The sequence below is a fragment of the Lytechinus pictus genome, chromosome 2, assembly GCF_037042905.1.
Source record: "Lytechinus pictus isolate F3 Inbred chromosome 2, Lp3.0, whole genome shotgun sequence".
NCBI lineage: Eukaryota > Metazoa > Echinodermata > Echinoidea > Temnopleuroida > Toxopneustidae > Lytechinus > Lytechinus pictus.
The window spans coordinates 33,082,884-33,095,688 of NC_087246.1; the positions used below are offsets into that span (position 1 = coordinate 33,082,884).

At 35.8% G+C, this 12,805-nt stretch overlaps 1 protein-coding gene across 2 annotated transcripts; it reads right to left on the reverse strand.

The window, feature by feature from the left end:
- Positions 1-1,449: 1,449 nt before the first annotated feature.
- LOC129254379 (peptide chain release factor 1-like) lies at positions 1,450-10,956 on the reverse strand. 2 transcript variants are annotated; one of them, XR_010297651.1, is made up of 4 exons: positions 10,765-10,956; positions 6,445-7,329; positions 4,803-5,429; positions 1,450-4,158 (listed from the first exon to the last, which is right to left on the reverse strand). XR_010297651.1 is itself a non-coding variant. In XM_054892841.2 (3 exons), the coding sequence occupies exons 2-3, from the start codon at positions 7,138-7,140 to the stop codon at positions 5,121-5,123; spliced, it is 1,005 nt and encodes a 334-aa protein (XP_054748816.2). In that variant the 5' UTR covers positions 7,141-7,329; positions 10,765-10,956; the 3' UTR covers positions 1,450-5,120. The 2 variants fall into 2 exon arrangements, 1 of the variants encoding a protein (XP_054748816.2); XM_054892841.2 differs by having other exon boundaries at positions 1,450-5,429.
- Positions 10,957-12,805: the final 1,849 nt, after the last annotated feature.

Below are 12,805 nucleotides of genomic sequence, written 5' to 3' on the forward strand. Positions count from 1 at the left end.
ATTGGCTCAAATATTTCCCTACCAACGATTATCAACATTAGGCTTCGTCTTTCAGAATAGTATTTTGAATGACATCATATCCTTTTCTATTACCGATCTGAGCTTTTATTCATTAAACAGTTTAATGTTAATAGCTTTAATTCCAAACAGAGTTTTTCATGATTATCAAACTTAGGTTCACTGACCTGCGATTAAAATGTGTTTCAGTTCAATAGATTCAATAACGTGTACATTCTTTTGATTGTTCTGTATTATGACTTTAGAAAAATTTTCTCTGGGGCTTTTTTATCTGACACCAAATTATAATGCCCTTTCCATCATTTCTAAAAAATGATAATTACACTCAAATCTAACTGGTCTGCAAAAATGCCAGTTTAAATATAATCTTGAGCATTTGACTCAATTTTAGTTTTCAGAGTTTGTAATATAAAGCTATCTACATATGGTATATATCTTATCTTGACCTAGATTTTTTCTTTATTAAAATGCTCATGTTATATTAACATATGCCTTTTATAAAAACAAACATTGCACTCATTTTCCAGCTTAATCATTATTAAGGTGGGAAGTTATTTTTAATGAGACTCAAAATATACTGCAAGATTTGTGGAATGTCAGACTGTAGGCATGCTAAGAGCTATGACATGATTTAAGGCATGACAAATAATTTCATTAAAAATTGCAGTTATTAAACTGACAGCCTGTTCTCCAGAGGTTAAAAATAATAAATTTGTGACCCTCCACCCCAAAACCAACATTAAGTCACCATGGGAGGTTCTCTCAGAAAAAAAAATAACAGCCAAAGTGAAAATTTGGTCTTCAAAAAGCACAAATTAAAAAAAATAGCTTATCTGAAAAGGTAATTCCTTCTTCTTTAAAATTGTCAAAATTTCAAGATGAAGAGTTGAATAGAAAATGTAAATAGTTTCTTTGACACAAATGTTTTCAGATGCTTGGATGATTCATTGAGACTGCAGTGTGCAAATTTCATGATTAAATGAGCCTCTAATAACTTCAAATATTGTTTTTCCTTATTTTTTTAAGCTCTCGCTTAGTTTCTTTTGTATTCAATCAAATACTTGTGTGGTTTACTTCTTAACAATTTTGACAAGTTATATACATCATTGGGATATGCTCATATGGGCGACTTATTGCTGGTTTTGGGGTGGGCTGGTCACATTTATGAATAAAGATAGTAAAGTATAATGAAAAAGAAATGCTGAGTTTAATATTAAAAATATATTCATTTATTCAAATTAAATATATTTTTTCAAATGCATTTTATCTTGAATATTATTTTACTGTACACAAATGTTAGACATGTGTACCCAGCCATATTAGTGTGCATAAAAGAAGCATTATCAAAATTTCTTGGTGCTTGGTGACTGCTTCATGAACCTATTCGATAATTTACACATGACACTGAGAATGACTGAACTATGCAGCACCTTAAGGGGAACCATATTTTTTTATTTACTTTTTATTAAAGAACCAGTATAACTGTAATACAAATGATTTTATTTGGATTTTTTTTATAATTACTATGCTTTATACTAAAAAGGTGCATCAACAGCATGTGTTACTCAACATCTGTAAACATCAACTTTAATTTGATTACGGTTATAAAGGGTAGAACTAGAAACCCACTTGACTTTAGCATACAGAATATTTATTAAAGGAAACCAAAACCCAAGAAGAGAAGAAATCTTATTGGAAAGAGTAAAATGAGAGGAACAATTTAAAACAAGTTTCATCAAAATCGGTTATGAAATAAGCAAGTTATGGACGTTTAAAAAGTCTTGTACTTTCTATGGGGATCCTCAAATTGGCAAACGTGCTTCAAAACGGCTGATTTTGTGGACAACTCTCCATTTGTTTTGTACACAAATTTTCAGATTTTCCGCTCTATTTTACATATTTCACATTATCTCCTACTGACCCTGACATATGTGCTGTGAATTATATTTTCCCATGACATATGTTAGGGTAAGAAAATGACGTCCCTACCATTGCAAATTAGGGTTTACAAGTATATCTTGATAGAAGATTTATTACATACATGTACCTGTATGTATCATCAGATTAGAAAAATATTACATGTACATGCTTGGTATTTCTCACAATTTATTGAAATGGAAATCTAAGCTTACTGGTAATGAGATGATTTGTATGAAAGGAGAAAAGTAAGAAAAACACAGTGGTGAAGTTTGGAATTAATTGGACACAGGAAGAAGAAAGTAGACACCGTTCTCATTACGCTTTCTAAAACTAGTTTACTGGAAACCGATTCAGGAAACCAGTTTGGAAGATCGCTTTGCTAGCGTTCCCACTTGATCATACGAAAGTGGTCTTCAAAATCACTTCACGTAAAGCGATCTTGTTGCTGTGGAAACGCTCTCAGTGGGGTGACACGTTTCGTGCCAAATTCGGAACTGCAGCGTAGGCATTCTACACCTTTCATGTTGAGTAGCGCACTCAAAATGTGCGAAGATCGCTTCCCGAAGAACGGTTGTGTCCTCACGCTTAAATCAGTTTAATGAGGCAAAGCGATCTTGAAAAGTACATCGCGAAGTGGTTTTCTGAACCGGTTTGGAAGATCGCTTTGACTGTCCTCACTACACGTTAAACTAGTTTCCAGAAAACTAGTTTTAGGAAGGTAGTGAGAACGGTGTCATAATGGCTGCAACTAGCACATCAATGATGTGGAGCTCATCCGGCATATCGCAACGAAATTTAACACAATTTTAATTTCAGCCCAGTTGACACTGTAGTAAATTATATTGGTGACATAAATTGAGGATATAGAATTGAAATTGATGAAGAAATGACATAGAAGCATTTTTTGTGATTTTTGAATAAATTTCATATAAATTAAGCATAAATAATTTTCTCGTCAAAATTTCTTAACTCTGTGTAGAACCTTGGTGAACCTCATGTAGCTCTCAGATGGAACAAAAATAATCAAAATCAAACAACAAATAAATAAGTATATTTTGTGAGTTTTGAAAATATATGAATAAATCAGCATATTTAATGAGTTTCAAAATTCTGTGTTGAAATTTTGTATCATCACCTCGAGCAAATGAAGAAGAAAAAACATTTTTGTAAATTATGAATAAATTTTGCATAAATTAGCATAATTTTCTAGACAAAATTTCAACATTTTGTGTACAAGTTTGGTGAACCTCATGCAGCTCTACCAGATTGAAGAAAAAAAATCAAAATTGGTCAACAAATAAAGAAGAGGCATTTACTGAGATTTATAAATAAATTTCACATAAATTAGCATTAATAATTTTCTACTGAGAATTTCAAAATTCTGTGTAGTAGTTTGGTGAACCTCATGAAGTTCTACCAGATGGAAGAAAAAAAATCAAAATCGGTCAACAATTAAAGAAGCATTTTATGTGAATTCTTAAAAATATGCATAAATTAGCATATTTAATGAGTTTCAAAATTCTGTGTAGAAGTTTTGAATCCCCACCTAATGCTATCATATGAAGCAAACAGAATTGAAATCAAACTTGAAATGACGAAGAAGAAGCATTTTGAAATTCAGTCAACAAATAAAGAGGCATTTTCTGTGATGTATGAATTTCGCATAAATTAGCATAAATAATTTTCAACTCCAAATTTAAAAATTCTGTGCAGAAGTTTGGTAAATCTCATGAAGCTCTACCAGATGGAAACAAAAAATTCAAAATCGGTCCACAAATAAAGAAGAAGCATTTTTTGTGAATTTTGAAAAATGCGCATAAATTAGCATATTTAATGAATTTCAAAATTCTGAGTAGAAGTTTTGAATCCCCCACCTAGTGCTATCATATAAAGCAAACAGAATTGAAATTGGACTTGAAATGGCGAAGAAGAAGCATTTTGAAATTGTGGACAGACGACGGACGCCACGCCACGGCATAAGCTAAAAATGAGATCTCAAAGACTCTGCAAATAGCATATTGGCAATCAGGTGAGATCATCACAATAAATGGTAGTGAGTGACCATTCTCTCTTATTCTCCCTATACTGAGCATAAGGAATTTTTTTTTCCTCAGCATCCTCTCGGAGCAGTTATAAAAATATCACAGGCTGCTTATTGTTATATGTCTTAATAGCAGAAAAATATCATTCTGATTAAACTTTGAAAGAAAGAAGACATATGTGACCTACCACCCCAAAACCACCAATAAGTCGCCAGGTGGGTGTTTCATAAAGCTGTTCGTAAGATAAGAGCAACTTTAAGAACGACTGGTGATCCTTTCTTTTGGTAAATGTTATACACCATTGGCGATGGTTTAGTGCGTAAGAAAGGTTCACCAGTCGTTCTTAAAGTCGCTCTTAACTTACGAACAGCTTTATGAAACGGCCCCCAGGTAAGGTTCTCTGTCAATAGCCAAAATAGTAATTTAGTCTCCAAAATCCGCTTACCTGAAAGAGCAATTCTTCTTCTTCATACTGTGAAAATTTGAAGTTGTGAAGTTGAATACAAGAAAAGATACAAGAGTTTCTTGGACACTACTTTTTCAGACTGCTTGGAAGTATCACTGAGATTACACAGTATGCACATCTCATGCTTGAGTGAACCCCAAACTTCAAACCTTGTTTTCTCCTTATTTTTTAAGCTCTTGCTGAATTTCCTCTGCATTCAATTAAGTACTTGTAATGGTTATTGTTGGTCAATTTTAACATATATCATTTTAAAGCTTAGGAAATGAAATTTCAAGCTCAATAAAAATCTCAATATTCATTTTGGTCGACTTATTGTTGGTTTTGGTGTGGCAGGTCACATATTTAGTCAAGATTATGTGTATTAGAGCCAAATCTCTAATCTAATGCTATAATATAATGTGGCCTAGTTGAAACCTAACTAGAGTTAATACAACTTTTAAGAACTTAAAAAACATTGTTTTTTATTGATCGTTTGATTTTTTTATTTTTTACTTTCACCGAACTGCTTCTCTGATTTTTTTTTCTACATCATAATGAAATCACCAATGTGGCAAAGTTCAAACCTCAATAACTGGAGAGATTACAACTTTTAAAATATGTTGAGTTTTTATTATTTGTGTGATTAGTGTTTCACAAAACTGCATCTCTGATTTTCATTTCTTCTTCTTCTTCTTTTAAACAAACTTTCCATCTGGGTTAGATTCCCCTTCAGTGTTTGAGGAAGCATCAAATGTAACTTTGTCCTTTACAGCATCTTGATTTCCCGAACCACCCGACTCCTCTTCATCTCCACTTGATCGTAGCACCTTCAGCTTTTCCAATTTCAGTCTGGTCTTTCGCTTCTTCTCCTCTCGTTTCTTGTGCATCGCCTGCTGATGTTGCGCGAGGGAGCTTTGGTTGCCATGGAGATGTTGATCCAGCTTCTCCTTCATCAAGAGACGGGCTATCTTCTGGTTTTCACTCTGAGATCGTGTCTGATGACACTTGAAAGACAATATGCAAGAAATTATAACAGTTAGATATACATCAAATGGTTTAAAACAACAACAAATATAAAGATAATTCAATTATACTGTTGGATGAAGAGTCACTTTTTTATGCAAATTCTGTGATTATCAAAAGAGGGAGATGGAAGAGATTAATTTTTCTCCATACCTCCATACCTTAAATGGCAAAATAATCGATCAATACCAAACATGCCATTTCACAAATTAAAAAATCATAAATACATGCAGGTGGAATTAAAGAAAATCTGAGAAAGATTAAGACATTCCTGCATTTCCATCAAATGAATACCTCACAGAGATTTTTACAAAAAGAAACAGATAAAACTTTACAAGTGGTAAAATTTGCATCTAATTTCCACTAAAACAGGGACAGTTTGTAGTCATTAAATATGGGCATTTTGGTAATATGTATATATGTAAAGGGGGTTAGGGTGTGCATGTGAGTATCTGGGGGAAAGGGGTTGGGTTCTTATATATGCGTGTTTGCAAGAGAAGGGAGATTGATAGAGAGACAGAGAGGGGTTGGAAGGTCCCTCAGCTGCTTGTCCTCACTGATTTTTATTATGCTCCTGCTCCTGTTGTCTTGTTTTTTTCGTAGGTCAGTTTTTTCCGTCTCAGAGCTTCTCTCTTGAAAACTGTCAGACAAATACATGTTAGTCCAATGCAAACATGTTAAAGTACAACAAACAGAGGTAGCACCATAAGGGGGAGGAGGATGGCAACAACTCCCTATGAATTTTCAAGTATTTTTTTTAACAAAAAGGGGGAAAAGTCACAAGAAAGAAGAAAGAAGGACATTGGTATTGTCTTGTCTTCCCGTTGATGGGCTGTGTAAATTACAAACTACTAAATGTAGTACCCCTTATTTTCATGAGGACAAATTATAACTAAGTTTAACTTGCCACCCCCCTCCATCCCTGTATCAAATACCCCTAGCAGTAGCACTGTCCATGGCTTCAGTGATGTAGTTTAGTGTAACTGATCCAATTACCTTGACAACAAGTCCAGTAGGGTTATGCTTGAGGACCACACAGTTACTGGTCTTGTTGGTCGCCTGACCTCCTGGTCCAGACCCCCTAACAAATTGCTCTTCTAACTCCTCCTCCTTAAGCTCTGGAAGCTTGCGCTGCAACCTTGCCCGGACCTTGTCTCTTGATGTCGTTGTAGATTTAAAGCATACTTGAACTGCTAATGCACCATTTGAAAGCTTTGTTAACGGCTGATGATCTTTCCATTCAGCTATACAAGGATGTTCTCCTGTCACTGAGAAGTTCATCCCAGCACATGGTTTCCATCTTGCTAGTAGCACTTGGTGATAGTTCCTGGTCAGAAACATATTAGAATCTAAAGCTTGTCTATACAATAATAATGTTTGTCCACCATTACCAAAGGCACATGTACTGTACCTTGCCAAAAGGTGTTTTCCACAATTTTGACTAATTGTGTATGTGGCAAGATGATACACATTTTTTAAATTGAGAATGCATCTATAATGGCCAGAATTTTTCATGAGTCCTGTAGATTTAGCAGAGACATTGAATTGCTCCTCTGAGAACTTTTTTGACTTTGTCTCCAGTTTCTTGTTGAAATATCTGCTTGTAACAGCATCTTCATGAACAAACTTTCTGAACACATTTTGGCGGCTAGTCAAAGACAATCTCCTTGCACAAAAAGTTGCACATGACATGATTTCCCAAATCCGGTATTTTTTAGAAATGGCCCACAAAAGTAAGCAACGTGTTGGGGTCTGGTGTAAGACCTCCAAATCAACAGATGACCATTTCGTATCGATGGTATCAGATCAATAGAGGCTGACGCCCAGCAGTCAGGTCAGCACAGTTTTTCCAATGATCAGAAATATTAGTCCAGTTTGCATCTGAAAGTGAGAGCATAAATATGTAAAATTGTGAGATACTGAAACTGGTACTCGTAGTAGAAAGGGAAGGAAATGCATTTTTCTAAACTGTTTGTTATTGTATATCATGATCACATGTCACCTTGTATCAATTTCCAAAATCAAATGGAGGACATGGCAGGGGGCAGGGGAGCATATGGCTCATTTAGCTTCACTTAGCACCCAAGAAATGTTTTAAAGGGGAGTGAACTGTGTGTGGTCTCTCATTGACTGTGTGTTAAAAATACATTGTCTTAAAATAAACGTTTTCAGATATCTTCTAATACTACAGAGAATAAATTGACCTATAATTGTATTTGTATAGAGAAACTAAAATGTTTTAAGAGGAAATATAATTGTTTTGCTACTTGGTAACATAATTATTGCAGTATACATTTATTAAGTAGTTAATTAGCATGTTATCATTCAAGTGGGTCTATTGCTAGACTACACTAGCATTATCGGTCAGGAAACTGGCCAGGTCTGAGTAGTTCAGGACTCGAGATGGCGCTATTGGTCTGTATCTGCTTTAACAGTTGTTCATATTCTATTTTGCAGTTTGCTTTCTGAAACATCCCCACAGGATGGTGTTTTAGAAAGCTACATTTGGGAATTTTACTCACAACTGTATGCATGACTGGTAGTCATGCCTGCAAGCATGTTTCCAAGAAGTGCAAGCATGCCATAAATGATCATGTGACACATTATACAAACATTCACATACCACCTAAAGATTGTATACTGGTAACTTAATATCAATGGAAGGAATAGAAATTTTTCATTATTTTGATAGATTTGATGAAAAAAATCTTACTGTCCATCTAAAAACCAACCAAATGTCTGACAAATAATGCAAAATGATGTCCACATGTAAGTATATGTGCGGGCATACATGTAGATGTGGATGTGCATGGTATATACAAGTCCTACTCTACATGTTCATTTTTCTACCTCCATGGTTGAAGTCATAGTAACAGATGTTTAATAGCACTTTATATTACTACTTAGATGTAAGAAATATGGCTAATATGACAAAATTTGAAGAAAACAAAAACTCACCTGCACCCAACCATCCACCACCAAAAATACAATGAGCAGTCCAAATCTTAGGGCTCTTTTTTTGTATGTCAATAACGCAATAATATTTATTATAGCAACTCTAATAAGGAATGACTGTAATTTTGATTATGTAAATTTGTAACGGCTATGATGTGGGCAATCTTTAGCCTTGAGGACTTTGTGGTGATATTTTTTTTAAATATTTTGTAATAATACTTATTTATAATCAAGTTGTAAATTTTATTATTTCTTAAATAGTTATTTTTATCTATAAATTGTTCTTCAAAACGGCATTTTGTAACATCGCTTATCGAAGCTACATACATGTACATCATAAAGAAGCGGTTCATGGGTCAAGCCTATTGTATGTGTGGTGTATACGAATGTATCGAGGGATCTACACGAGATCGGTCTGGTAAGAAACCTCTAATTTTTCACCTTTTTATTAACAGATTTTTTGCACCTTCATATGCATTAGGCGTATGAAGGTGTATAGATTAATAAAATGACACAAATTTACGGGATTTCTATCTTGAAAGATGGATTTCCTAGGGAAATCCATCTTACATGTGTCTCTTATATATGCCTATGGCAGGGGTTTCAAGGCTTCGTGATGAAGTATATGTCAAAATATTAAAAAATATCATCACAAAGTCCTCAAGGCTAGGCAATCTTATAAATCAATAAATTAGCAACCCCATTTATCATTCAATTGCACATTCTTATAAAAATAGGGTCTAAACAATTAGCTCACACTAATCTCTGATCTCCTTACTTTCAAATTACGTATGGTTTTGTCAGTCAAGGTTTTTTGTTGTACACTACTTTTCTTTTTCAATGTCATGTAATCTAGATTGTATGGTAAGGTCCCCAAAGTATGCGCAGTCCCCCTTGTTTGCGCACGCGCGTATCTGCGCTAGTAAAAGAAAATACACAATGACCACAAACTTTACACATACATACAAAGATAAAAAGTCTGACTCAAAATGGTACATGGTAAAATAATGAATTTGGGGCATTTTATGTAACACCCTCAAAATAGATCCAAGAATCGAGTGTAAAGTGAATGGTTGTGCTGTTGTTGTTGTTGTAAGGTGAATGGGTGTGCAGACCGCAGACATTCATGGGGCACTATATTATTGTTCAATCTGATTTTTTTTTTCAAAAAAAATCATATTTCTTTCAAATTTTTAATTTCATGAGATTTCAGGCACACTTGCTCATGAATATAATAATAGGAACATCGTCATTCGTCAACTGAATATTTTTGTGAAATAAAAAGGATTCATGTTAAATCTTTTAGTTAAATAGTTAGGTGCGCAGACATGCCGTGCTTCTCATTCCTTAACCCAGGGAGCTCCGGCCCGCGAAGCGGGTCGGAGCTTCGCGGGCCGGAACTCCCTGGGTTACTCATTCCTAGGACCCTAGTTTATGACTAGCATATTATACAAATATACAATGACACTCGAGGATCTGGCTAAAACCTGAGTGCGAATAGTTTTAGCCTGTTCCGAGAATGGGTCATTGTATATTTGTTTTATATCCCTTCCACTCATACCATTTTACAGCGAAACGATTTTTCATAAGTCGATATAGAACAGTCGTTGTTCAGCGAGCGCACCTGGCCCGGCACCTGGTTAGTGCAGCTCGCCGAAAGTTTCCCGTGGCATGCAGTGGAGAGTACCGTCTCGCTGAGCAGCGCTCTGCATGCATCGCGCCGCACAGCTCGCAAATCGCGAGGCAGGGGGGGGGGTAAAAAAAACGTATAGTTCACTTTTTCCCTAGGGAAAAATGGACTATGCGTGACATCAGCAAGGAAAATGAACTATTTCATGGCAAACGTTTATTGTATTAAAACTATTCCTTTTCTCCTTGTGTACACTCTCAATACAACAATCTTAAGTAAGGGATATAATATTAATTAGATCTAACTTTATTTTGTCATGAAATAGACTAATCTACTCAAGACATCAAGTCAATAATCTACCTGTACTTGCTGTCAATTTTATCAAATTTTGCAAATATTGATATAGACTGTAACTGTAAAACAATGAAACCTTTTTTAGTTGACGTGAATGCAAATCACTGAGAAGAATCTAATCTACAAATTAGCACAATTAAAAAGGGTCAGTCGATATCGATCGTGACTTGGCCAGCTATGCCTAGGCTAGGGCCTAGGCTATGCCTACATGTATGCCATGGACTGGTATCAATCTGGCGATAAAGTCCACAGTCCACACAAATATAAACGGATGGGACCAAGGTGACTAGACAGGCCAAAAACAATGATTCTTACTTTCATTTCAACACAGATGTTGGTTTATCTTAAGCATGTGGCATATATACTTGCATACTTACTAATTTCCCTGTAGATATTTGTGTCTTTCTTTCAAAACAGCGGTTCATTATTATCACGTACCAGTTACTCCATTTCAAAGCCAGAGGCAGAGGTTCGTCATCGGCGCGGTCTCAGCTGTTCAACGCATGTGTACGGTATACGTACCGTACGTACGTGTACGTGTGCGGTATCTGGCTGGGCGGATCTCATGTGATTGGTTGAAAGTTGGTTGTATCAAAAGAAGCGAGTAAATTAGACCATTACTAGTTTGCATTTAGTATATATCTCTATGTGTTAGAACATGGACTTCGTAATAGGTCCATGGTTAGACCTAAGTTTTTTTTTATATCGTAAAAAAATAAAAATAAAAATAAAATCAAACCCGATCGATCCCTTCTGGCGATCGAGCCTTTTCGAATTTCCGGGGGTAAATTAGATATAAGAAAAGATCAAAACAAATCAAATGTCCAGGCCTTTAGAGTGTGAACGGGGCAGGCGCGTAACCAAGGACGGTGGGGGCGTAGGCCCCCCCCCCCCAAAAAAAAAAGAGGGGAAAAGAGGAGAAAGGGAAAGACGAAGAGAGAAACAGGAAGAAAGTTAGCCGTAATTTTTATTTCGTATCCTCCCCGCCAAAAAAAATAAAAATAAAACATAAAGCGGGATGTTTTTCTCTAAAAATCAGCACGCGCTTGGCGCTTGCATACGATGACTATGGTGAGATGTATATGCTCTTCATGGATTCCTACAAAATAGGGTTGGGAAACAATGGAGAACTTCAGTATTGTCATTTAACCGCGCGCAGCGCGGAAGCAATATTCATATATAAGTTTAGAGCAAGAGTGAAGGAGTTTATCTTTTGAGAAAAAAAAATAAGGAATGAAAAGAAAAAAAACCACAAAGCTACCTTTCTTCCCTTTCCTCCCTTCCCTTTTCCTTTTCTTCTCTCTTTTTTCCCTTCTTTTTTTCTTTTAGGGGACGATTTTTTTTTGGGGGGGCGACCGCCCCCTGGCTACGCGCCTGAATGGGGGGGGGGCAGTGGCGTACCGTGGTTCACGGCATGGGGGGGCACCAGCAAAAAAAATAAGTCACCTAGCGGCGTGCAAAGCATGCTTAATAGCCATGTATACTGATCTAATACGTATCATGTTTACAAAAATATGCTTATAAGTAAAAATATCCACTTTTTAGGTCTGAATATCAAAAAAATTTGGCTCACGCTGTTTATCAGTGAGATACATATCCTTTTAATGGCACTGTCCTTAAAATGTCTCTATTAGATCAGTATACATGGCTATTAAGCACGCTTTGCACGCCGCTAGGTGACTTATTTTTTTTGCTGGTGCCCCCCCCCCCCCATGCCGTGAACCACGGTACGCCACTGCCCCCCCCCCCCCCCATTCAGGCGCGGTTAAATGACAATACTGAAGTTCTCCATTGTTTCCCAACCCTGTTTTCCGGCCATCTCAGCTATATGTGTTTCTTGCCAGTTAAAGTTCAAATGTATACATTAGGGCATGGAATTAAAGTAAGGTTAGGCCGAAGTACATGAAGTTATTTTTTTTTTTAATTGATCGCGCAACTTCTGGTCGGGTCGGCTCCGGGCGGGTAAAATCTTTATATCAATTTCTGCCGTCACCTCCATAAAGTCAACTTCTCCCGCTTTTCAGCTCATTACTAAACAACCATAATTTTGGGGCAAACAGGTTCCTAATTTTGAAAGAGGAATGTATAAAATTCGTGTCGTATTAAATAAAAAAGTACAATATTTTTTATCAAATTCTATTAAACTTCGTAATTTCCCTGCACATTCATCTCCTGTCCTGTTTTGCGCCCTCAGTTTGAAATTTTGAATGACGCTTAAGTTTCTTTATAATTCAAAATGAAGCGCTTCAGGATAAGTCAAAGAAATTAGGCATCCTTTTTTATATAATTTCAATAAATCACAGAAGTTTCAACTTTTTGCGCACTATTTTCCTTGTAATGAAGTTCAATAATCTTAGAAAATCAATTGAATTAGAGCCGATGGGGTATTAGAGATATCTGCAATTGATGAAACGTCCG

Excerpts from the sequence above, each read along its gene's own strand:
- LOC129254379 (XM_054892841.2), bottom strand. The coding sequence starts at position 7,140 with ATGTCATGTGCAACTTTTTGTGCAAGGAGATTGTCTTTGACTAGCCGC. Across the intron at positions 5,430-6,444 it reads CTACTGGACTTGTTGTCAAG|TGTCATCAGACACGATCTCA; the intron begins GTAATTGGATCA and ends TTGTCTTTCAAG.